We start from the raw sequence: 24641 nt of genomic DNA on the forward strand, positions 1-24641 counted from the left end.
GGCTGAACTAGGAGACATGCAAAGCGCATGCAATACCACTTATAGTACACAGTACTCATACACAAGTAAAGACAATACTCAGTGTTACCAAAAATAACGGCATTTGAGAGACAGTACCAAAAATATCTTAGAGACAATACTCCTTCTGGAGGTAGGTATTATAAACAATATCTACACTAGACACCAAAATTAGACAAGTAAATAGTCATAGAACAATGCAAACAATAGGAAATGCTATAGATTGCAATGAGAAAAAATAGGTCTAGGGGCAACACAAACCATATACTAAGAAAGTGCGAAATGCGAATCACGAATTCCCCCCTAGACTAGTGTAGTGTGTGCAGAATTGCTGGGAGAGTAAAAATACAGTAAAGGTCAGTAAATTACCCCACCCCAGAGCCCAGAAAAGAAGGAGTAAAGTACTGCAAGTTTCCTTAGGACACACTACACCTCGTGATTAGGATTTTGCAGCAGCCAACCAAGTCTGCAAAGAACAACTGCTGGATTCTTGGACCTGAAGACCTACAAAGGAAGGAGACCAAGATCAGAAGTCGAAAGAAGTTCCAGGAGGGACAGGAGCCCCTGCCAAACCAGAAGAGGGTCCAAAAGAAGAGCCCACGGTTAGTCAAAGACAGCAGAAATGCACCCTAGGAAGATGACCGTGTGTTCCTGCATGATTCAAAGGATGTCCCACGACGTGAAGATCATTGCAGACATAATTTCATGTTGCAAGTCGCCAACAAGCCTTGGCTACGACAAAAGTGTGTTTTGCATCAAAATGGCGCTGGATGGACCCAGGAGGGACCTGGGGGCCTCAACTCTGTGTGAGGAGGAAGAGAAGGCTCTCAGCACTTTAGAAAGCCCTCAGGATGCCAGCCAGCACCCCCGGAGGTCCCAGGACACGGGTACAAAGGAGGTGCAAAATGTGGTTGATGATGCACAACAAAGGAAGTTCCCACGCAGCCGGAGAACAACTCAGTGAGTTGAGCATCACAGGATGGAGTGCTGGGGACCTGGGCCAGGCTGTGCATGAAGGAATTTTGCAAATAGTGCACAGAGACCTCAGGAGGTGAAGACGACGCAGTACAAAGGGGTACTGTCGCTCTCTGGGAAGGCAAGGTCTTACGTCCTACAAATTGTGTCAGCAGGACCTCAGGATAGTCTATGTTGATGACGTTCACCCTCTGTGTCCTTAGGAGCACGCTTGTCGCTGTGAGAGGAGTCCAAGGGTACCGATGGTCATCTTGGAAGGTGCCTGCTGGAGCAGGGGAGAGACTCCGTCACCCCACCGGAGATTTCTTCGGTACTTCTGATGCAGGATGAAGTCAGGGAGTCCTCAGAACATGCACACAATGGAAACTGTTGCAGTTGCTGACTTCGAGCCGAGGTTGCTGAAGAAAAGTATCTCTTGGGGATACTTTGTTGCAGTTACAGCGTTTCTTGGAGCAGGCTGTGGTTGGTCAGAGGAAGCTGAAGTTGTTGCAGAGGATTCCTGAAGGAAACTTGCAAGCAGAATCTGAAGAGAACCCACAGGAGAGACCCTAAACAGCACTGAGGGGGATTGGCTATCTTATCAGGTATGGACCTATCAGGAGGGGTCTCTGACGTCACCCGCTGGCACTGGCCACTCAGAGCCCTCCAGAGTGCCCCCACACCTTGCAAAGCAAGATGGCTGAAGTCTGGGACACACTGGAGGAGCTCTGGGCACCACCCCTAGGGTGGTGATGGACAGGGGAGTGGTCACTCCTTTCCTTTGTCCAGTTTCGCACCACAGCAGGGGACAAGGGGTCCCTGAACCAGTGTAGACTGGCTTATCCAAGGAGAGCACCATCTGTGCCCTTCAAAGCATTTCCAGAGGCTGGGGGAGGCTACCCCTCCCCAGCCTGCAACACTTATTTTCAAAGGGAGAAGGTGTAACACTCTGCTCTCAGAGGAAATGCTTTGTTCTGCCTTCCTGGGACTTGGCTGCCCAGACCTCAGGAGGGCAGAACCCTGCCTGTGAGGTGGCAGCAGCTGTAGCTGCAGTGCACGCCTCAGAGAGCTGGTTTGGCGGTACTGGGGGTCCATGGTGGAGCCCCCAGGATGGATGGAACTGGCTCCGCAAAAACAGATTTGGAATGGGGGAACAATTCCATGATCTTAGACATGTTACATGGCAATATTCGGAGTTACCATTGTGAAGCTACATATAGGTATCGACCTATATGTAGTGCACGCGTGTAATTGTGTCCCTGCACTCACAAAGTCTGGGGAAATGGCCCTGAACTATGTGGGGGCACCTTTGCTAGTGGGAGGGTGCCCTCACACTTAGTAACTTTGCACCTAACCTTCAGAAAGTGAAGGTTAGACATATAGATGACTTATAAGTTATTTAAGTGCAGTGAAATGGCTGTGAAATAACGTGTCCCTTATTTCACGCAGGCTGCAATGGCAGGCCTGTGCAAGGGTTTGTCTGAGCTCTCTATGGGTGGCAAAAGAAATGCTGCAGCCCATATGGATCTCCTGGAACCCCAATGCCCTGGGTACCTAGGTACCATATACTAGGGACTTGTAAGGGGGGGTCCAGTGTGCCAACTGAAATTGGCAAATGAAGTCACTAGTCTACAGTGACAAATTTAACAGCAGAGAGAGCATAAGCACCGATGTTCTGATTAGCAGAGCCTCAGTGACACAGTTAAGCACTACACAGACACACATTAGGCCATAATCTAGGAGCACTGGGGTCCTGACCAACAGGATCCCAGTGAGACAGGCAAAAAACATACTGACATACAGGTAAAAATGGGGGTAACATGCCAAAGAAGATGGTACTTTCTTACAATCATGAAGCTAGTATAAAAGTGCTTTGGTAGTTGGAGAATTTAGAAGCCTGGAATAGCCTGGCAATATTTGGTTGTTCACCAGACTGTTCTAGAATTAGATGCAATCTAAGTAGTTGGGGTGCACGCTTAGGTGTACTGGTGGATTATGGTCATAAACAGAGGTCACATCACAAACTATATAGAATTGATTGCAGGTCTTAATGCGCTCATGAGTTTCAGAAATTGTTTACAAGGAAGAGCAGTTTTATAAAATTAAATAAAAAAAATTGTACATTGTTTCTGTGGCTTATCTAAATTGCTTGGGAGGGGACACTTTGGATCTGACAGCGTTAGCCAAGAAGCTTTGGCTGTTCTGCTTAGAACACAAAATTAGTTTAAAGGCAGAGCATGGTACATATTTCTCCAGATTGGAATTCATGGTTAAGGTATTACAGAAAATGGAAGCTCAACAAGGAGTGTTTCAGGAAACAAGCCCAGTTTTAGGGCCCCTTAGAGATAGCAAGCAGACTGATATCTCAACTGAAGAAGTATTACAGTTGGATACCAGATCCAGGAGCTCTAGTTGTGAATGCTTTCCTTCTGAGTTGGAAAGGGACAAACGCTTATGGGTTTCTTCCCTTTGCAATGATTGAGGGTCCTTCAGTAAGTGAGGCAGGAGGAATGCTCCCTTGTCTGGTAACTTTGTTTTGGGTTTCTCAGGCATGGTTCTCAATAACCTTGGAACTCGGTTGCGACATTCCATTTTCTCTTCCTGCTACAGGGGTCTGCTGAAAGATGTAGATAGAGAGGAACATCTTCTGGTACCAACAGGGACTTTGCACCTTTTTGCATGGAAAATATCAGTAGATCTTCAGAGATGTTGGGTCTCTCAGGAACAGCAGAAAAGTTCTTTGAGCAATCTCAGGCCCCCAGAACCAGCTATAGGTTTAAGGGAACTTGGAAGACCTGGGTATGTTGGTGCATGAAAAGGAACTAGGATACCGTGGAGGCTCCTATAGTGGAGGTGGTTGGCTTCCTAGTAGAGCAGGGGTCTCAGTTCTAGAAGCATTAACTGCTATAGATCTGCAATTTCTTCAGGTTACAGTTTGATTGATTGTAAGATTGTTGGGAAATATGTTTTGATATATGGAGTGCTTCACGCATCAGACAAGACATCAAATTTTATGGGATATCAGTTTGGTTCTGGGCATGTTTTCTACATGGCCAAGAAACTGATTGGATTTAAAGAAACTTACCATGAAACTACAGACTACTTTCCCTGATTTCTTGTCAGAGTTTCAGATGCTAAAGCTTTAGAGGCAAGTAACCAACTTGATGACCCATTTGGGGTAATCTTTGATATTACTAAAAGTAGTAGGACTTCTTGGATACAATTTTTTACCCAATAATTCATGTAAGAAACTGTGTATAGTGGATTGCATGAAAGAATAGGATTCCCATACGTCAATTTAGCCCTCATGGTGTTAGCCAATTACTGATTTCTTCTGTCAAATCCTTTCAAGCGGTTACTGCTCCCACCATCACAAGGTGGGTGAAATGGACTATGCAGGAGGTTGGTATCGATTTGTTAAAATGTTATGTTCATTCTATAAGATGAGCCATGGCGAGTCAAGCATTTCGTAAAGAGGGAAGACTGGAAGATATCATGAAAGCAGCTGATTAGTCTAATGCATTCACATTTGCTAAACATTATTCTAGACCATTTGAGCCCATGTTTGATGTGGTTCTGGAGAGATACTGACATGCATAATTCTCCACATTTAAAGCAAAGAGAATTTGAATTTCATTAAAGACAAAGAGGCTAACATTTTCCCAACCCTCCCTTCCCACTTGGTGTAATTTTGGATTACTTTGAAAAATAATATAAAACAAAATGAGGTAATATGAGATTAATACAGGGAATTAAGACTAATGTGGTATTGATTTGATGTAAGTGTATTGCTATTTTATCATGCCATATGGTACAGAATTTCTAATTATAATTTTTCTTTGCAAATAACCAATAAGTCATCTTCTCTGAAGTGTTTTGCATGGACTGCTCAATTTTGGATGGTTCTTACTACTTTTCTGCCCAATGAAACAGGACAAAGTATGGGAGAACATTACCAACATTTAAAAGAGGAAGACATTTCTCTGCATGGATGATATATGTTACTAATATTCTATTCTAGATTGCCTTTGGGTTTGTGATTTAATGTTTTCAAGTGCTGAATGGAGTGGCATTAAGGGATAAATGCATAATGTTAACCTCTGTCTCTTTAATGAAATTCAGATTCTCTTTGCATTAAATATGGAGAATCACTATTCTCTGGTCAGTTGTGATGGGCGCAATAAACAAATGGAACCAATTCCTGAACTATTTTACTTACTTCCTGAATAGTGTCTTCAAATAATTTACAATACAAAATGTCAGCTTTATGTTGAATGATTTGAATTATATAAGTTACTATAGAAAACGTGTGTGGTGGGAACAAACCAGATTCTACATTGTCTCACTCACATTGTTTTTAAGCCAATTTTGGCAGACTACCAATACTGTTCATTTTTCAGCAACGAATAAACAAGAAAGAAGTCCTCCCTATCACATGTGCCTTTGTGCTGTGATCCCCTTTTGAAAATGTTTAATAAATATTTTTTTATATGATAAGTACTGGTAAGCATGACATTCTTGTAAAACAACTGTCCAGAAGAAAGTATGTTAAGGTTGATTAATTCTTCAGTGAAACATTGGTTTGCCTCAAACATCAAAATTTCTTTTTAAATGAGTTTCATGTGGATGTGTGCTCCTTGCATCATTTAACCCCAATTCATGTGAACATTTGGGTGTGCTCTTGTGAATAGGGGCGATTCCCTTTATGTCATGGGACTGTGGAACTAGAGTAAATGAAGTTGTAAGAGGAAGACGGAATAGTGAATTTGTGTAGGGTGTATCTAGTGTTTGCCCACCCTCCTGCACATTTCCTCAAGGGGGAGATGCTTGAACAGCACTGCTTTGTCTTCCAAAATGTATCTATTATAGAAAAAGCAAGACAATGAGGCACTAAGGTAACAGCTTTGCTGTAAAGTTCAATACGTTTCGGTCTTGACAAAGGTCTGGAGGCATACAAGTGGGTCTAGAGGCACATACACCTGTTAAAACTTTCTGTTATTTAAATGGTATAAACTAGCCAGTGGTTCCTTTAATTGAAAGCAAACAAGAGTGAAATTTTAATCTTTCATCATTAATTTTTCTATCACTGCACTGGGTTATGCCACTGCTGAAGGATACCCCAGTCTCAAGTTAATGTTAAAGTCAACAACTTGATCTTATGCCATTCAGCGCAAAGGTACGATAAAATATTTATGACAAGAGGTTCTCAAATCTGGATTTCAAAGTAGATTATTAATGTTGCTTAAAATCCCTCCCATTGTACTGATGTATGAAGCTGATGCTTGGCCTTCCCTAATGGGCTAGACAGTGATGATATGGAAATGGGCCTTTTGTTTGGGATGTGAAGGGTGCGCTGTTCACTCTGCTGCTCTCCTGTGGACGACAGACCCCTAGGCGCTTGGTAGTCATGGGACAAGCCAAGAGGACCAGAAGATTGTAGAGGTACACTCCAATAAGTTGAAGGTCGATATGCCTTTGTGTGCCAGCTAAGCCCTAGAGAATTACAAAACCACCATGCCATCCCATGGGATAGTTATTTGTCAATGGCTTTGTTGTTGAATGGACAGACTGAAAAGGCCTGACAGCTGTACAGTCTTCAACCACACTGTAAAAGCTACTAAAGGAAGAAGACATGCCTTTTTTGGAAGTCACAAAGTTCCCCCATACACAGGCTGAATTATCGCCATATATCAGAAAGCATACATCATTCCCATAGAGAATCAATGAGTATCAAAGTAATTGAGGTCACCAGTCTTCCAGAATACTACAGAAACACTTTGCTCCTCTAGTTAATACTCATGGATGTACTGATGCCTTCTGGCACCTACTTGGTGGTACAGAGATGGCATTCAACTTCACAAGTTACCTACAAACACAGCGTACAACTCCTTGCAGTGAGATACATAAAAAACCTAATATACATTTCTTGTGTGTGGCTGAACTATGTCATTAATGGAAATATTTTAAGTGAACTAAATACCGGGGTGCAATGTTTCCCTGTACCCAAGGAACAAGACATTCCTGCCCTTAGTTTCAGAGTTGGAAAGTGCATTCTAACCAAGAGCAAAGTCTACATTATGAATGGCAGGTAAATAAGAATGATACAATGATCTGACCTGTGCTGCCTGCATTTGTCACTGGACTGGAATGAAGTCACAGTGAAAAAGGTTGGTGGTTCAATATGTGAGACAGTTGCTGCCAGCTGAAGAAGGGGAGTGGTAAGGGAACCCTCTTGGTGTTTGTGGCAGCTCTGTTAATGCTTCTTTAATGATTATCTCAGGTATCTGATTTTGGTGGTCAGGGAAGAGGATATGTCACTGGGGGATCCCTCCGGTTGGGTTGATCTCTATGCAGACATCACTGTTGGTTCAACTTTTAGTAGATTTTGAGGCCAGAATAACACACAAGAATTGTTTGAGGAATGGTGGCCTGGTAGGAGGTTAGAACCTCCTTACCCTGCTCCCATATTGTATGGAGGAAGTTTGAAACTCTGGATTTTTTTTGAGGCTGTTGTGGCTTTTGGTGGCAGGAAAATCATTGGTAAAGCTTATGTTGTGATCAAAGGGCTTTGTATTCTGGGGTGGTTTCACCAAGGTTTTTCATATATGATATTGAGACCAGGCACTAATCTTAAAGTGTCGGTGGGGAAGGAAAGTATAGCTGATGCTCTCAAGAACAAGTTTCCCCAGTGTATTTACAAAGGAGCTTGTTGCCATTAAGGGCTTTAACCCCTTGCTTGCCATGGACATAACCATTACATCCATTTACCAGCCCTCTGGAGAAGCACTAGCGCTCCCCTTGAGGGCCGTCCCCCCCACCTCCCCCTGTCAGGGCTGGAAGGGGAATCGCTTCCCTTGCCACCCCTACCCCTCCTGACCCCCCCAGTGACATCTGATGACGTCAGCATGCAAGAGCGTGCTGACCTCAGAGGTCACCTCCCATCGCGCTGGAAGCAATGCGATCGGGCAGCAGAGATGCCCACTAGACACCAGGCAAATTTTTTTTTATTTCTTAGATGGACATAAGGGGAGTGGCCCCTTGGGCAAGGGCAGCTCCCCAGGGGAGGAAATAATTTTTAACCCTTAGACACCAGGGATCATTTTGTTTTCTTTTTTTTTCTTTTATGTTTAGGGATCGACCCCTTCAGAAAGGGTCCTGGGGGGGCAAATTGTTTCTAGGCCATTTCTGCCCCTGAGGGGGGCAGAAACCACTAGACACCAGGGAATTTTTTTGTATATTATACTTATTATTAGGCCGATCTGCCCTCAGGGGGGCAGCAGAAAACCCCTAGACACCGGAGATCATTTTTTAATTTTTTTTTATTTTCTGTGTAGGGAGTGACCCCTTCGGCAAGGGTCACTCCCTGGGGGCCATATTGTTTTTAGGCCATTTCTTCCCCCTTATATAATTAGGCAGATCTGCCCCCAGGGGGGCAGAAACCACTAGACACCAGGGAGGTTTTTTTTTTTTTTTTTTTTTTTTTTTAAATTATCCTCACCCATAATCTGAGCAGCCCCTTTGGGTAAGGGCCACTCCCTGGGTGGGCAAAATATTTTTTGGCCTTTTCTCCCCCCCCTGGAGGCAGATCGGCCTAATATAATTAGGCTGATGTGCCTCCAGGGGTGGCAGAAACCTCTAGACACCAGGGATAGATAGATTATATATATATATATATATATATATATTTACTTTATGTTTTTATGTATGGGGAGCGAACCCCTAGGCAAGGGTCGCTCCCCTGGGGGGCAAATTGTATTTAGGCCATTTCTGCCCCCCTTGGGGACAGATCAGCCTATTTTTGTTAGGCCAATCTGCCCCCCAAGGGGGGCAGAAATCATTAGTATGTGTGTGTTTTGTTTGGGGGGCTGCCCCTTGGGCAAGGGTCGCTCCCCATAGAGGCACATTACTGTTGGCCATATCTGCCCCTGTTGGGGGCAGATCGGCCTATTTTTGGAAGGCCCATCTGCCCCCAAGGGGGCAGAAAGCCCACCAGAGACCAGGGAAGATTTATTTTTCAAAATAAGAGGTAAGAAAGTCTACTAGATGGCATGGAACTTAACCCCAAAAAAGTGCGGTGGTGGCTACCAACCAGTATGGGCCTGGTTATGCCCCCACCCCAACTGAAGGAGGTAACAGTCTTTCAGCTCTCCCCCCACACACTAAAACATCTTATTCCATGGCAAGCAAGAAGACATTTGATTATTTGGGGTTTTGGTTTTACATTTGGGCCATGAGAGCTTGGTAACTCTCAAAATCGTCCCACTTGGAATGGTGAGGGCTACACTTTTTTGACTTTGGGACCCTGCCATGTAGAAAAATCCACAAGTCCCAGACACATCTGAAAACTAAACATCTGGTTGATTCCAGGGTGGTGTGCTTCACATGCACCCGCACCATTTTCTTACCCACAGTGCCCTGCAAACCTCCAACTTTGCTGGAAATCACAAATTTTTCCCACATTTTTGTGATGGAACCTTCCGGAATCTGTAGGAATCCACAAAATTCCTACCACCCAACATTGTCCCATCTATACCGATAAAATTTTTGCTGCACTGGTCAGCCTAAAAATGTTATTTTTCAAACTGCCCTTTTGGACCCGCTTTGGTTCCCCCTCAATTTTGACATGTTTTTGGCTCTTCCCTGTCACAGGCACTGGGCCCACCTACACAAGTGAGGTAGGCTGGGAGACTGAGGGAAACATTGAGTGGTAGGAAATTTGTCCCGGTGGGGTGATTTCACACGGAAATGTGGGAAATAAGTGATTTTTATTTTAGCTAAATTTGAGGTTTGCTGAGGATTCTGGGTAAGAAGTCATTGGGGGATCCATGCAAGTCACACCTCCCTGGACTCCCTCAGGTGTCTAGTTTTCAGAAATGTCTGGGTTTGGTAGGTTTCCCTAGATGGCTGCTGAGCCCAGGGCCAAAAACACAGGTACCCACCCCACCCCAAAAAACAGGTAGTTGTGTATTTGATCATTTTGATGTGTCCAGATAGTGTTTTGGGGCATTTCCTGTTACGGGCACTAGGCCTACCCACACAAGTGAGGTATCATTTTTATCAGGAGACTTGGGGGAACGCTGGGTGGAAGGAAATTTGTGGCTCCTCAGATTCCAGAACCTTCTGTCACCGAAATGTGAGGTGAAAGTGTTTTTTTTAAGCCAAATTGAGGTTTGCAAAGGATTCTGGGTAACAGAACCTGGTGCGAGCCCCACAATTCACCCGATCTTGGATTTTCCTAGGTGTCTAGTTTTCAAAAATGCGCAGGTTTGCTAGGTTTCCTTAGGTGCCGGCTGAGCTAGAGGCTAAAACCTACAGCTAGGCACTTTGCAAAAAACACCTCATTTTTCTTTGGGAAAATGTGGTGTGTCCACATTGTGTTTTGGGGCATTTCCTGTCGTGAGCGCTAGGCCTATCCACACAAGTGAGGTACCTTTTTTTAATCGGGAGACTTGGGGGAATGCTGGGAGGAAGGAAATTTGTGGCTCCTCTCAGATTCCAGAACTTTGTCACCAAAATGAGAGGGAAATAATTTTTTGGGCCAAATTTTGAGATTTGCAAAGGATTCAGGGTAACAGAACCTGGTCAGAGCCCCACAAGTCAGCCCATCTTGGATTCCCCTAGGTGTCTAGTTTTCAAAAATGTGCAGGTTTGCTAGGTTTCCTTAGGTGCCGGCTGAGCTAGAGGCTAAAACCTACAGCTAGGCACTTTGCAAAAAACACATCAGATTTCAATGTGAAAATGTGATGTGTCCATGTTACGTTTCCTGTCGTGAGCATCAGGCCTACCCAAGCAAGTGAGGTACCATTTTTATCGGGAGACGTGGGGGAACACAGAATAGCAAAACAAGTGTTATTGCACCTTGTCTTTCTCTTCATTTTTTCCTTCCAAATGTAACAGTGTGTAAAAAAGACTAGTAATTGAGAAATGCCCTGTAATTCACATGCTAGTATGGGCACCCCGGAATTCAGAGATGTGCAAAGAACCACTGCTTCTCAACACCTTATCTTGTGCCCATTTTGGAAATACAAAGGTTTTCTTGATACCTATTTTTCACTCTCTATATTTCAGCAAACAAATAGCTGTATACCCGGTACAGAATGAAAACCCATTGCAAGGTGCAGCTCATTTATTGGCTCTGGGTACCTAGGGTTCTTGATGAACCTACAAGCCCTATATATCCCCGCAACCAGAAGAGTCCAGCAGACGTAACTGTATATTGCTTTCACAAATCTGACATCACAGGAAAAAGTTTCAGAGTAAAACGTGGAGAAAAATGGCTGTTTTTTCTCCTCAATTTCAATATTTTTTTATTTTAGCTGTTATTTTCTGTTACTTACTCTGCCTCTTCTCATTGAGGTGTTGGTACACTGACATGAGTCTGAGCTTCTCTTTTGGTAAAGGCAAAGTAGAAGCATCCAAAGTAGTAAAAAATAAATAAAAAAAATCGGGCTTCCCTTCATCAGAAGTGATGTGAAGAGCCCAGACTGGAATCCGTGTACAGGAAGCTCAATTAGAGAAACAGAGGCCATGGGAGAGAATGGAGGTCAGTGGTGGCTGCCGAAAATCTCAAGGGGAGGGACAATAAATATAAATAAATAAACGTACCTTTTCCACCGCCCACCTCGTGCTCCTCTTCTGATGGTGTCCCAGCATACCCTGAGACACCAGCACAGGTTCCCCCACACAACCCTGGTGCTGCTCTCATGCTATACCTAGCATGGGAGCACCACCAGGCTTGGTCTGAGCAGCTTGGTCTGCCACTCAGACACTGTGTTGGAGTCTATCGTTTCTTCAACCTGGCTGTGTAATACAGCCGGGTTGGAGAAACCTAAGTGTGCATGTCAGTTTGGTCAGCCTAAGATGGTCGGCCAAACTAACATGCGCACTTACTGCGCCAACTCCACTCCTCCCTCCCATGGACCAGCCCTGTCTCTCCCTTCACACGCTGGATCAGCTGAGCCAGCAGCTGAAAAATAAGACAAAATATTGTTTTATTTTTCAGCTGCTGGCTCACCTGAGCCAGTAGGGCGAAACGCCTTCGCCATTGCGAAGGAGCCACCCCTGAAGGAGCTGTTCATCACCCAACCATTCAGGTGAAGGGCTGCTCTACTCCAGCAGAGCTCTCCTTTTGCCCTCATTGCGGACATTGGGAGTGGGGCAGCCACATAATGGTCCCTTTTTGTGACTAACATTAATTTTAGCCAGCAAAGGGAGCATTGTGATTGGCTGACCAGCTCATCATTCTACTCGAATTACTAATTCCAGTTTCCACCTCTGTGAAATGAAGCAAACGACGTCCACGTCTACATCAGAATGAAGCAGACAGTCCTACACAAACAGAGCAGTTTCAGGTCGAACCAAGATAAATCCCAGAGATGCTCCTTGCACAGAGGTGCCCTTGCTTAGCAGCGTTAATATTCGAGCACATTAAATGTGCTAAGGAACTGTTTTATTCACCCAAACCATGACTGTCCACACATCTTCGACTTCATGTTGTACCATCTTATAACTGTAGCAGTAGAAACGATCATGGTACAATTGATTTTTAAACCTGTTCTGATTTGGGAGTTCTTATTAAGTACAATGTTCGTATTTCTGAAATTGTGTTTTATTTGTTAACAGTACATTAATGCAAAGTAGAAAGTGTCAGAAAAAAACACAAGACATTTGAAGAATAATTTGAAGAATAAATCCAATTGGGGCTCGGTCACATTTTAAAGAATTAAATGTAACATAACTAGTGGAAAAAGATGAATTACCTTGCGCATTGGGAGTATTTGCCTGGGTGTTTGATTCGCGCTCTGGACTGGACTCGCTGTGGCTGTTCTCATCACTTCTAGAAGAGCCCTGGTCAGCAGCTGCACAGTAAGTGAACACAAAGGTCAACAGGCAAGGTTAAATATTTGGTCTTGCTACTGTAGTAGAAGATTCTTCATACCACATAGGATACTGGGAGCCTTTTATCCTGGCCTCTTCACAGCTGAAATGCATGTCGGGCAATTATATATTCTGCAAGAATAAACGACGCATTGGGAGTAAATGTACGTTTGCAATTTGTTCAACTTTCTGATAAGCGCACTGCCTGGCATGTGTTTGCGACTGCGCACATGTAAGGAATTCGAGTGCAAAGACTAGTGAATTGAATATACCATGCTGCTCTGGGGGACGTGGTACCAACATGCTAGCAGTATGCATTCCGCTCCACTGAATGGTTACAGCCCTCTCTCCAGCTGCAGCGAGCTTTTAATGATTGGCGCAGGCAGTAGGGCGAACAAGGGTTTTGTTTGTGCACTTTCACAGGAGCTTAGAAGCAGCACTTTAGGCAAAAACAGGGCTGCACTTTTCTGAAAGCCAAATAGTATGAAACCTATTTGAAAAGAAGTCGAGAACGGGTTGTGCTGGGTTTTGACCGCAAATGCTTTTGAAATGTCAGCAGCAAAACGACTTATGAAGTGCATTGCGTGATGAGAGATTGCTTACTGTAACTAATACAAGGAGCTAAGAAGGGGTTTTGGGGACAGGGAAGGTTTAATTCGTGACGACCACCGATGATCAAATGGACGAAATCTAAAGTGGCTGCTACCACCCAGCAAATGATGTGATAGTTGTGCAGACTAGTAATGGATCGAGTTGTGAACCCTCACGAGTACTCGTCAAGCACATTACCAGCATCAGTGGTGAAGAGTTTCACAGGAAGAACAGAGGAAGGAGCTTGTTTTGGATGAGCTAGGGAGCCATTGAAAAATTCCAGTAAGGAAATACACTTCCCACTACTGGCCACCTCCAAAAATAATATAATATTTTAAAATTCTTTAAATGATTGAAGAACCACATCAATCACTTGACCAAGGCAAACATTTGTTTAGAGTGGAGTACCATTTTGGCACGTTTTTTCGAATAGATTTTTAAAAATGTGGCATTTCTAAATATCACAACTTATTCAATAAGCACACCAAAAAAATTATTTGGTTTTATAGTCCTGATGGAGATGTAAAATCCAAGAGAAGTTAGGTAATGCTGAAACAGCGCTACTGTTCCGGATAATTTAAGAATGGACAAACTGAGAATGGTGTGATAAATAGGAAAGGAAAAATACAGGTGTCCTAAATGTGTAATACTCATACAACAAAAAAGCATGCAATTAGTTTGGTTGTGGCAGAATGGTCAAAATGTGTGGTTTAAAGAAGGAATGTAAGCGTGCAGGATTACTAGAAAATACGTGTATTACCACTATTCCTCCTCTAGTTTTATATACTAGAGAGAGCTTAGTTTTTTACGCACAACTTATATATTTAATTTAAAAAAAATAGGGTTTCTTTGCATTGTGAAAGTCACTCAGACTCATCCCTTTGACTTCCCTAATTATGTATGTGTTACAAAAGGCGTACCTAGATGCCCTTGTGGTGCATAAACATCACAGGCACACAGCACAAACATCGAGGGAAGTGCATCTCTAATGTTTGTACAAGATATGTGAAAACACTAGAGAAAGTGTCTAACACAGGATTTCCAGGACACCTTGGCAGCCAAGGCAATGTGATCAGGCAGGTTTTACTTTTGATATCCACTCAAATTGATAATATAAATCTCTCAAGTAGTTTTTATATTCGGTTTGTTCCTGCATGCCCCCTTCGATTAGGTTCTTGAATTAAACCTTCAATAGAGTAAGTACTGAAATCATTGTTCTAGATTAGTCAATATAGCAGAACAAAGCCTTATATCATTTGCACAGGAACAGTTCCAACAATAATCAATGCAAGTGAGGATTGTATGAGAATGTGGGAAAATGCCCCTTTTTTGCATGATCACTTTCATTTCTGGACTGATGCTGTTGCTCCCCCCCACCCCCACACTGTGCAATATTACTCTGTTAACTGGTATGTGATTCAAAGTGTACCCAGGGCCTGTATGCTCAGGCCACTGGTGGTGCCACCCACCAAAGTGATCGTGCAAACATACCTTACAGGCCTGTCACTGTTGCCTGCCTGTACAGTTTAAAAAAATGCAAATTCGACTCGTCATATTAAAGTTTTTTTTGGCAGGACTACACCCTCTAATTGTTGTCCCTGATTAGGCCTTAATGTTCATAACCAAAAGTAGGACACGTAAAAGTTTAATGTTAAACATGTCCTTACAGGTGGAAAGGGCTTAATAGTTATTTTCACTGTGGCAGAGTCCGCTGTCCCGTACAACTGCATTGGGATACAATATTAAATATTATTAATGTTATCTCAGTCTACTTAATTTACTGTTTAAATAATGTTATATTTTTATTAAAGTTTCTATAAATATTATGTTGTGGGGATTGCCCAAACTGTGGGTGCAAGAAAGAGGAGACTACAACACTCAGAAAACGAAAATAGAACACAATTGAAACTGATGCCTTCAAAGTATTTGACAAGATGATAGTATTGGGGAATTCAAGATGAAAGAAACAGGAAGTGAATCATATGGAGTTTTCGGTAATGTGATTTGTGATGACATATCAGAGGGAGGAACTGTGAAAGTGAATTTAAATTCAGTAAACCAATATAATTGAGCTGAATTTAATATAACAACTTTTAGAAAGGCCTAGTTGTGCCTCAAATTAACTTTCATTTGCTGTACACTGCACATTTTAAAATGAACAGCTTCTTGCTTCTCTGCACTACAGAGTTGCAAATGTGCCCTTCAGGATTTTGTAAAATACTCACAATTAAAGCAGTTTAACTTTCCTATTGTATCATGAGATGTATTCCGTCTTTCTGATGATCCTGGCAACGTTTTAAACGCAACTGTTTTTCTATTATGTTGTATAATACAGGATTATTCATTAGTAGTAGAGCAAAAGTAATTCTCCATGCGATGTGTTTTCTCCTTTACCATTGGAGATTGCGATGTAAACTTTGTTTCACACCATTTTGGTAGTATAATTTCTTTAAAAAAGTATCCAACATGTAGTTCTTTCGATGTGTTTGGTAGCTTTTTGCCATTTCTTTGAAGGCAATCTTTATGTAGACTTCTTTCTAATTTATACTTACGAGAGAGTTTTTACCCTATTTGGAGAAGAGCTTCACGCTAGTATCCTTATTTATCTATATGCAGAATATTTTAATCAAACAGGAAAAAAAGCTTTTCCCAAAAAAGCAGAGCAAAACATACCCTCTGGGCCCCATCCACTGAATATGCTTGGCCTTCTTATGTCAATACATTTTCAGTTTAGTCACGGTAAGTAAGTTCCAGTTGATGTGGAATGAAGCTAGAGGTTTTCAAAACATAATTGGTGTAGTGCTATAAAGTGCGAAGTTGCGCATAAGATAATAGTGACTGTAGAAAGAATAATTTTTTGGCACCTTTTTACAATGCTACTACTACAACAGCAAAGTCGATATTCGGTTGGCAGACAGTGGCTATGCTTCCCTCACCAGAAATACTTGACATTCTAGTATATTGACCCGCTACTGCACTGCATTCCCAAATAGAAGCATACCTTAAAAGAAACATGAGAGATGAACATTTGTACCTTCCATTTTTCCTTCTATCCAGTCCATAAAGAATGACACCCAGGTATACATTCCAGGTGTATTTGGCTGTGCACAGCCAATACCCCAGCTGACAATGCCTTCAATAATGTACATTCCATTGTTGTTCTGGCACACCATGGGCCCGCCCGAGTCTCCCTGGAGGGGAAAAAATGTCCATGTCACATCGCAGTAAAATTAATTCTCATTTTTTTTGTAAATAAAAATATGGCATGCTAAGGGGTCTTCAAATCCAGTTTTTAAAGTCCTACACAGTTAAAGTGTAAACTTGCAAACCTAGGCATCTTGAAAGAATTCTGCCGACATGTTTGGAGTCATTGTTCTTCAACGGAACTGAAAGAATTATATAGAAATTACTTCATGATCTTCATACAGTTAAATCATGCCCTTGTGACTGACAGGGTAAACCCATAATATGAAGCGACTAACCTACCTTTTCCTATGCTTTCAGATTTGTAATTCCAATAGGCACAGTCTATGGATATAATGATCTTGTATGAGGTAGGAACTGACAGCATATTCCAAAAGACCAGGCCATGGTACAGGAGTTCATTCTACATATGTACAGAGTTGTTTTAATAATACAAGCTTAATGTTCTAATGTCTGCAAACTTATTTCTACCACTTTGCATGTCCTATTTTAGTTTTATAAATGATATCACAATACTTTGTCTGGAAAATTGATGCTATCATCCTTTTGAATTAAAATTTTATTACAACACACAAAAGAACTTCGACTCAGGTTTCGCCTCGGAGGTGCTTCTGTTTACTATTCCATGCATTTAAGATGTCACAAGATTAGAATCAATAAATATATAACAAAAATTGACAAAATGCTGGTTGTATATGGCAAATGTGTCTTAGGAAATTAGAAGTGTTCTGCAACATAAACTTCTATAAATAAATTTTCTAGCAAACAATTGAACAGTAGTACATAGCACTGATTTAACAAAAATGGAAGAGAAGAACTGATCACGAGGTAAAAAACAAAACATTAATGTACTTGATGAGCAATGGCATTGATTTTCATAGAAAGGGGGATTCATTTTATGAACGTACAAAGTCTGTATTTGTAAAGCCCAAATCTAGCAAAAAATGATAATATCCTTGACCAGGGTAATTAACATAACAGACATTTTCAATAATAATTTCTGAAAAATCACATCAGTGGTCACAAAAACCACAGCAGAGAAAGATTTTTAAATTTGGCAGCAGCACCTTATTAAAGGTATTTGTTTTGTGGTGTCAACTGAGCAGCCAAGGAGTGGTAAGGCTTGAGCCCCATATTCCTCTTCAGAATCGTAAACTGATTTAAATTGGAGCACAATTCAAATATATGGAGATATATATATATATATATATATACACTGCATATAGATACTCACATCAATGATCATAGCTCTATGTAAATGTTTTCATTGAAATGTCTATATCAATTACAGTAATGCCATTTATATTGTATTGTACCTCTATGGAAATTACATTGACAGACTTAGATACATTGCATTTTTTTAAAAATACATTGTAGTTTATTTTTCATTTCATGCTTTCACTGTCAGTACTTTTTAAAAGTGTGTGTTCTATTTAGGTGAGAAATGTGTTCTATTCAATTTCTTTATTGTAATTTATTTATTAAAGAATATTCATTTTGGGATCATGGATTAAAAGTGTTATTAGTCAGAGGGTGGGATGAAATGCATTTAATTTCTAATTTATCTGAATTCGAATTTGATTCTACTTTTTATGGAAGTTTTAAAGTGATTTAGAGGCAAATTGTGGGAGAAAAACTTCTTTAGCAATTGCATTTTTTAAAATGTATGTAAAAAAAAAATGAAATGGAACACATTTCTCCCTTAACTTGAACGCAGAAACGTACTGACAGTGAAAGCATGAAATGAAATATGAACTTGAAATTACAATGCATTATAAAAATGCAATGCAAGTAAATCTATGTAAATGACAAGCACTGTAAAATGTGATGTACATATAAGTACTGGAATCTATTGGAATACATACATAAAAAGCACGTTATTTAAAAACAGTTCTATTAAACACACTTACTTTATTACTAAAATGCTAAATTCTAATTCCATCAAATCACATTATTTTGATTGATCATATCAACATGAGTGCATCTCATAAATGTAAGGTCTTACATCAACAATGTATTAAAAAAAAACCTTAGAGATAAATGCAATGTGGAAATACATTTGATAAATCTGTGTGTGTATGTCTGCAGAGTACATCCAAATTCTATACAACTCTGGCTACCATTCCTGCAAAGAGCCCCTTAAGCCAAACAGCTTTAAATCAATCACAATATATACAGGCCAAAAAGGGGATTTAGGTATTATTTCCTTTTCAAACTCATCACTGACAAATTCACAATAAATGCGGGAGAGTTTCAGTTGTCAAATTATAAAGATGACAATTGATCTTACATATTTAATAGGACAACCACACTAATTTTAAATTACAGGCTGGCAAGAGCAAAAGCCATAATTAGCTATTTCACCTTAATTAAATCAAGCTGGAATATCAATGGTAAAGTAGATAGCATAACCATTTTTTAATTTATTCAGCCCGATTATTCAGCTAGAATTAGCCCAGTCTAAACACAATTACTTTTTTATAGATTTGCTGCTTGGCCATTCTCTTAAAAATGTGAATGTTCTCTAAAGTTTCCATGAACATCACATTTCAGCTCTTTTAGGAAACCATTAATGAAAACATACTTCAACTGCACAGCAGTCTTATCTTGGATTGGGGGACAAGACTGAAGTACATGAAAAAAGCACTCCAAATGCACTGATATCAAGTCGTTTTAACACTTGACAGTGAAGCTGTACTTCTATAAATTAAGGCAGACATCAACTTTAATGAAATGACTGAGCACGAGACCCACACCTGAGCATATCCTTGCCATATAAGGTGGTACATTGAATACAAAAAAGGATAACACAGGTCTTGGGTTGGAATGCTAGCCAGAGTGATTTCAGTGATTAGGCAAGCATCCTCCCATTACCTTTTGTGTTTTATATACTACCGTAAGTGGCCAACGGTATGCCCAAGTGTGGGTCCCTGGCTCACTGTACCACTGGAACCAAGCTATGCCGGACTTAAGAGCCCCAATCAGGGCACAGCGGGTCTTGGGTTGTTGGTGTTCCGGTCCAGAGGACCAGGCTTGGCAGCGTGTGCTGGACTTTTCCTATTGGAACAGGGTCAAGACTAACTTGCATATGGCTGGGTCTAATCTGAGGTGGCATGGTGGGCAAAATACAACATTGGAATGCTACTCCCTCCCATCACCTTTTGTGTGTTTTATTAATATGTTTGTATCCTACTAAAATCTGTGTGTCCATCACACTTCAGAATTAGAAAAAATATTCTCATATGTGCTTCCCTGTGTAATCCCTTTAAAAGATTTTTTTACAGTCCATTAATAGGTATTTAAATTTTGTTGTGTTAGAAGAAAAGATCCTACAGCCTTTCCCTTCACATCAGCAAGATTGTCATAGTTCACTCTACAAAATTCTCACCTTTTGCAGTTAGCATAGGAAAACTAAACACCAGTCTCTGTGTTAAAGGAATAAGCAGAAATTTGTCAGAAGACCAGACTGACATTTGACTGCTCCCTTCAAAAACACAGCAAATGTGACAAGATAAAGACATAACTGACAGTCATCTTTAATGCTAGTTCACCTTCAGAGCTCCAGTATGATTATTTTGGAGGTGCTGCGGCAACCCCCGAAGCCCTACTTCAAAGCTCCTATACTTTTCATGGTACATCTGTCACCCAAAAGATCCTGCCAGTTGTTTGAACTGTGTTTTCAAGTTTGGGACACTTAAGTATATTCTTTAAGGCTACATTTATGTAGCGTTTCCAGGGATAACTATGTTCCTTGGTGTGGGAACTCATCTCCTTTAATATATAAAAAATCATCAGAAGCAGATATATTTGTGATTCAGAGTAACAAGACTAAGTAAGAGGGTTTTTTCCAGTGGTTTTAACAAATTGATCTGCAAGCCAGTATGGGCTTTAGTAGTGGAATTAGGCAGCCCAATGAGAAATTTAAAGGTATTGCTTTTGGAGGTATCTACCCGTGACCACATTTACCAGGGAAGGTTTAAAGTTATTATAATTTCAGAAATAATTTGCAACATCCATGTCAAAGACACAGCACAGATTCCTCAAACTGGAAGCAGAGGTTTCTGTAGAAAGTGGTTTCTATGCATTTGTGGCGGCCAAGTCTTTGCTCCAGTCGTTTCACAAGCACGTATAATAAATAATCCTCACTAATCTAATATTTGAAAACCACATTTCACAATTCCTCACCTACAAATGTCAACGTTTGACTGGTCTCTTCAATAAAGATTGTTCAAGTACTATTCCCTAAGGCGAACATTGATCTTTGAAGCAAACCACTGTCGTATCCAATAGAAATTGGTCAAACACATCACATTGTGGAGCAGAGTGTCTCCAGATTTGGGGTGGGGGGAAGGTTCTAAAATTGCTCATTAGTATTAAGATTAATTAAAAGGGGAGCTATATTTAAGTGCTCTGTTGGCCAACACCTTTGCCGTTGTTACCCACTGGGTATACAATTTAATTCTAATCCAGGTATTGTAAATTAGCAAAATTAAGTACTGACTTAATATTGATAGAATCACCCGTCTAGGCAGTTTGTATTATCTCAGTCAAAAACAGATTTTAAATTAAATGCGGCATGTGGATCCTTCATCCAGCACTCTAATGCTTGCAAAACATTCACCCTCAATCCCTGTAAGGGAAATTGGGCAACAGAAGCAGTAGAAGGAAGATACTAAGGGCATTTATTTGTATTAATGGTGATTAAAAGGATCCTGTCCAACTATCTGGTATGCTCTAATGAAGGAAACAAGTCATAAACAGATGGTTTGATGTTCACACCAGAACACCATGTTATAGTTTAAAAAACAAAAACAATGCCAGAACCCCATTTAGACTTAGGGTGCTGCTTTGGAACAATGTCTTTATCATCATATTGTCAACATCAGGAAAGTGCGCGCTCTACGGGCGACTAAAATGCAAAAACCCAGTCTTTATGCAAGAGCATAATTCATGCATTGTGTTTATATGCAGTTTGTTAACCTTTTGCATTGCAGAGTTTTACCTTGAAACCACTATTAATGATGTTTGCAAATGTTAATTTGCAAGGTATTGCTGCAGGCTTACAGAGTGTATCAGGGTGTGGTCCCTTTCTAGGACCTTCTAGAAGCTTTCCCAGCAGCATGACTGGGTGTGGTTTGTGGGCTGGGCCAGACTATATAAGGGAGCCAGCCCAGCTCGAGGTGCTCACTATTCAGAGGTCCTGGTGCAGAGCAGCAGCATTTCCCTGAGCTCCTGTTCTAGAGGCCTACCTTGACGTTCCAGGCCTGCCCCACATTCTCTTGGTGATCCTTGAGCAGGGTGGTAAGACGGAGGTGGGGCCCGACCCCGTTCTAAAAGACTCTTGAGGCCTACTCATGAAACTTTGAGTACGCGAATCATTGCTCTGATGCAAATCTTGGAGTTCAGATCAGCAAAGGCTTGCACAATCATTTCATGGCATTTGCATATACTTGTTGGAATCGGCAGTGTGCGCGATTCATTTTCGGCAGTTAAACCTTGATCTTCAGCTCGCTAACAGAGTGTGCGATCATTTCCTGGCATTTGCATATACTTGTTGGAATCGGCAGTGTGCGCGATTCATTTCCCGCATGTAAAACTTGGTGTTCAGATCGCTAACAGTGTGCGCGATCATTTCATGGCAATCAAAACTTTGATGTGTAGTGTTTCTTGAAGTGCAAACATTTATCCAGGGCTTTTTTGATTTTCTGCAAAGATGCTAAAATCTAGATGTTACATGCTTTGTGCATATTAAGTCCCTAGTACAATTCCTATCGTTTTCCAGGGAATATTTCAGATTGCTTTTTGTCCTCATGTAAAGATGCAATGCTTGTTCTGAAACAGTATTCTAGAAGGTTCTTGTATTTCTAGACTGTATGTGATATTTCATGAAAAGCTCATATGAAACATTGCATTAATCATTCTTGATTTGTTCCAGGTACTAAGAGTTCTATGAGGTCTATTTAAAGTCACTTCTTAGATTACCCATGGTTATTGTAAGACAAGGCTTAGGACCATAGTCTAGTGAAAGTCAATGTGATTATATTATGATATTGTGTTTAACCATTTGCTTCCAACAGGTCTCCTTCCCAGCTGTTCCCTTCCTAATCCCTTTTTCCCCACTTGGACTCTTAGGCTCTGTGATATTTCTATCAGAGTTTTGGAGCTGTCTTGTGGTGGACATGTTGGGAGCGTGCACAGGCCCCGAGGATCTGGTCACCCTGACACATATAAAGGGTGTCATAATTTATGACTTGATTTTGAAGCATGTCATCTCAACACTCTAAAACAAGGCTCTAAAGTAGGGCTATTTTCAATGAAGATTATGAAGACTATGTCACAGAGCGAAGCTTCAGGGAAAATACTGACACAGGCCTGAGCAGTCTGCATGTTTTTCATGTTCACATCACCAGAATTTATGCTAATCAAAGATTTTACATGCTTTACACAGTTATGTTATACCTCATTGTATAGCATGCTAATTCCCTGTAGGGGTATCCAGGTGCTTCGCAGGTGGGTAGGCTGTTGTCCCCCAAGGAGAAATTACTTGAAAAGCAAAGCCTTTAGTTTCTTGTATTAACTCAAGAAGTGACGAGGCTGTGTGAGGTTGTTCCATGCCTTGGAGGGAGATGTAGAAGGCTCGGCCTCCTGCTCCGATTGTTTGGGGGACACGTGCTAATAAGAGTCCAGCTGAGCGGAGATGCCTGGAAGGTTGGTGGAAGTGCATGCAGCTGTTGATGTAGGCAGGCCTATGTTGTGTGATGCTTTTTGTGTGAGGAGTTTCAACTGAATGAGTTTCTGAATGGGAACCTATGAAGTTCCTTTAAGTGTGGAATGATGTGGGTGAGGCGAGGTAGGTTGAGATTGAGTCTTGCTGCAACATTTTGAATAGTCTCGGGGCTATTCAGGAGCTGTTTGGCCATGCTCTCGACACAGAAATTACCATAGTCTACTCAGCTGTTTATCAGGGGCTGTGTGACTTTCTGGTGTTCTTTGGTAGCAATGAGCATTTTTGCACCATCCTCAGGATGTGGAAACAGGTTACCATGTTTACCTGTGCTGTCACGTTAAGTTTGTCATCTAGGCTGATTCCTAGGATTCTGGTGTTTGAGTTGTGTGGTACTGAGGTCTGTTGGCCACCAGGTGGAATCCCAAACAGAAGTTTTCTTTCTGAAATCATGACTTCAGTCTTGGCTGAGTTTAGCTTCAGGCAGATAGATCTCATCTGGGTGACTACCAAGTGTAGGAAGTTAGCTCTGTATATACTACCTCAAAGTGAGAGATAGTGTGCACCAAGTCGAGGGTTCCCCCTAGAGGTTGATACTGGCAAAATTAGATAATGCTCAATTTTGTGATAGTGTGGTCGAGCAGTAGGCTTTTCAGAGGGTAGTGTTAAGCATTTGTTGTACACACACAGGCAATAAATAAGATCATAACTCAAAGACTTAACTCAATAGGTTTATATATAAAAAAAAAAAAATCTTAATTTATTTTAGAACCACAAGATTCAGAATTTAGGTAAGTACATAAATTGTAAGGTACTTGACACAGGTAAGTATGGAACTTTGAATTGAAACAGTAATGTACACAAATTTTGGCAAAAATGGCAAATAGATAATATAAAAGTGGACAGTGCAAAAATCAACAGTTCCTGGGGAGGTAAGTAATAGTTTGTTTCTCAGGTAAGTAAAGCACTTACAAGCTTAGTCTCCTGGGCATAGGCAGCCCACAGTTGGGGGTTCAAGGCAACCCCAAACCCACTGCACCAGCAACATAGGGCTGGTCAGGTGCTGAGGTCAAAGGAGGGCCCAAATAACATAGGCACCTATGTAGAATAGGGGTGCTCTGGTTCCAGTCTGCTAGCATGTAAGTACCTGCGTCCTCGGGGAGCAGACCATGGGAGTTTTGTAGAGCACTTGGGGTGGGGGGCACACCCTCAGCAGCACAGGGGCTGCCGGGTGCCATGTGCAAAGTAGGTGTCGAGTTTGTCGTTGAAAACA

The 24641-nt window shown here is 41.4% G+C and overlaps 1 protein-coding gene across 2 annotated transcripts in view; it reads right to left on the minus strand.

Moving 5' to 3' along the window:
* Positions 1–24641, minus strand: part of OVCH1 (ovochymase 1) — a 1177845-nt gene that overhangs the window by 360542 nt on the left and 792662 nt on the right. For both annotated transcript variants that reach the window (XM_069228188.1, XM_069228187.1), the window contains exons 20-21: positions 16475–16631; positions 12732–12830 (exon numbers count right to left, since the gene is read on the minus strand). In XM_069228188.1, coding sequence (XP_069084289.1) covers positions 12732–12830; positions 16475–16631 — 256 coding nt within the window. The remainder of the gene's footprint in view (positions 1–12731; positions 12831–16474; positions 16632–24641) is intronic.

The sequence above is a fragment of the Pleurodeles waltl genome, chromosome 4_1, assembly GCF_031143425.1.
Source record: "Pleurodeles waltl isolate 20211129_DDA chromosome 4_1, aPleWal1.hap1.20221129, whole genome shotgun sequence".
Taxonomy (NCBI): Eukaryota; Metazoa; Chordata; class Amphibia; order Caudata; family Salamandridae; genus Pleurodeles; species Pleurodeles waltl.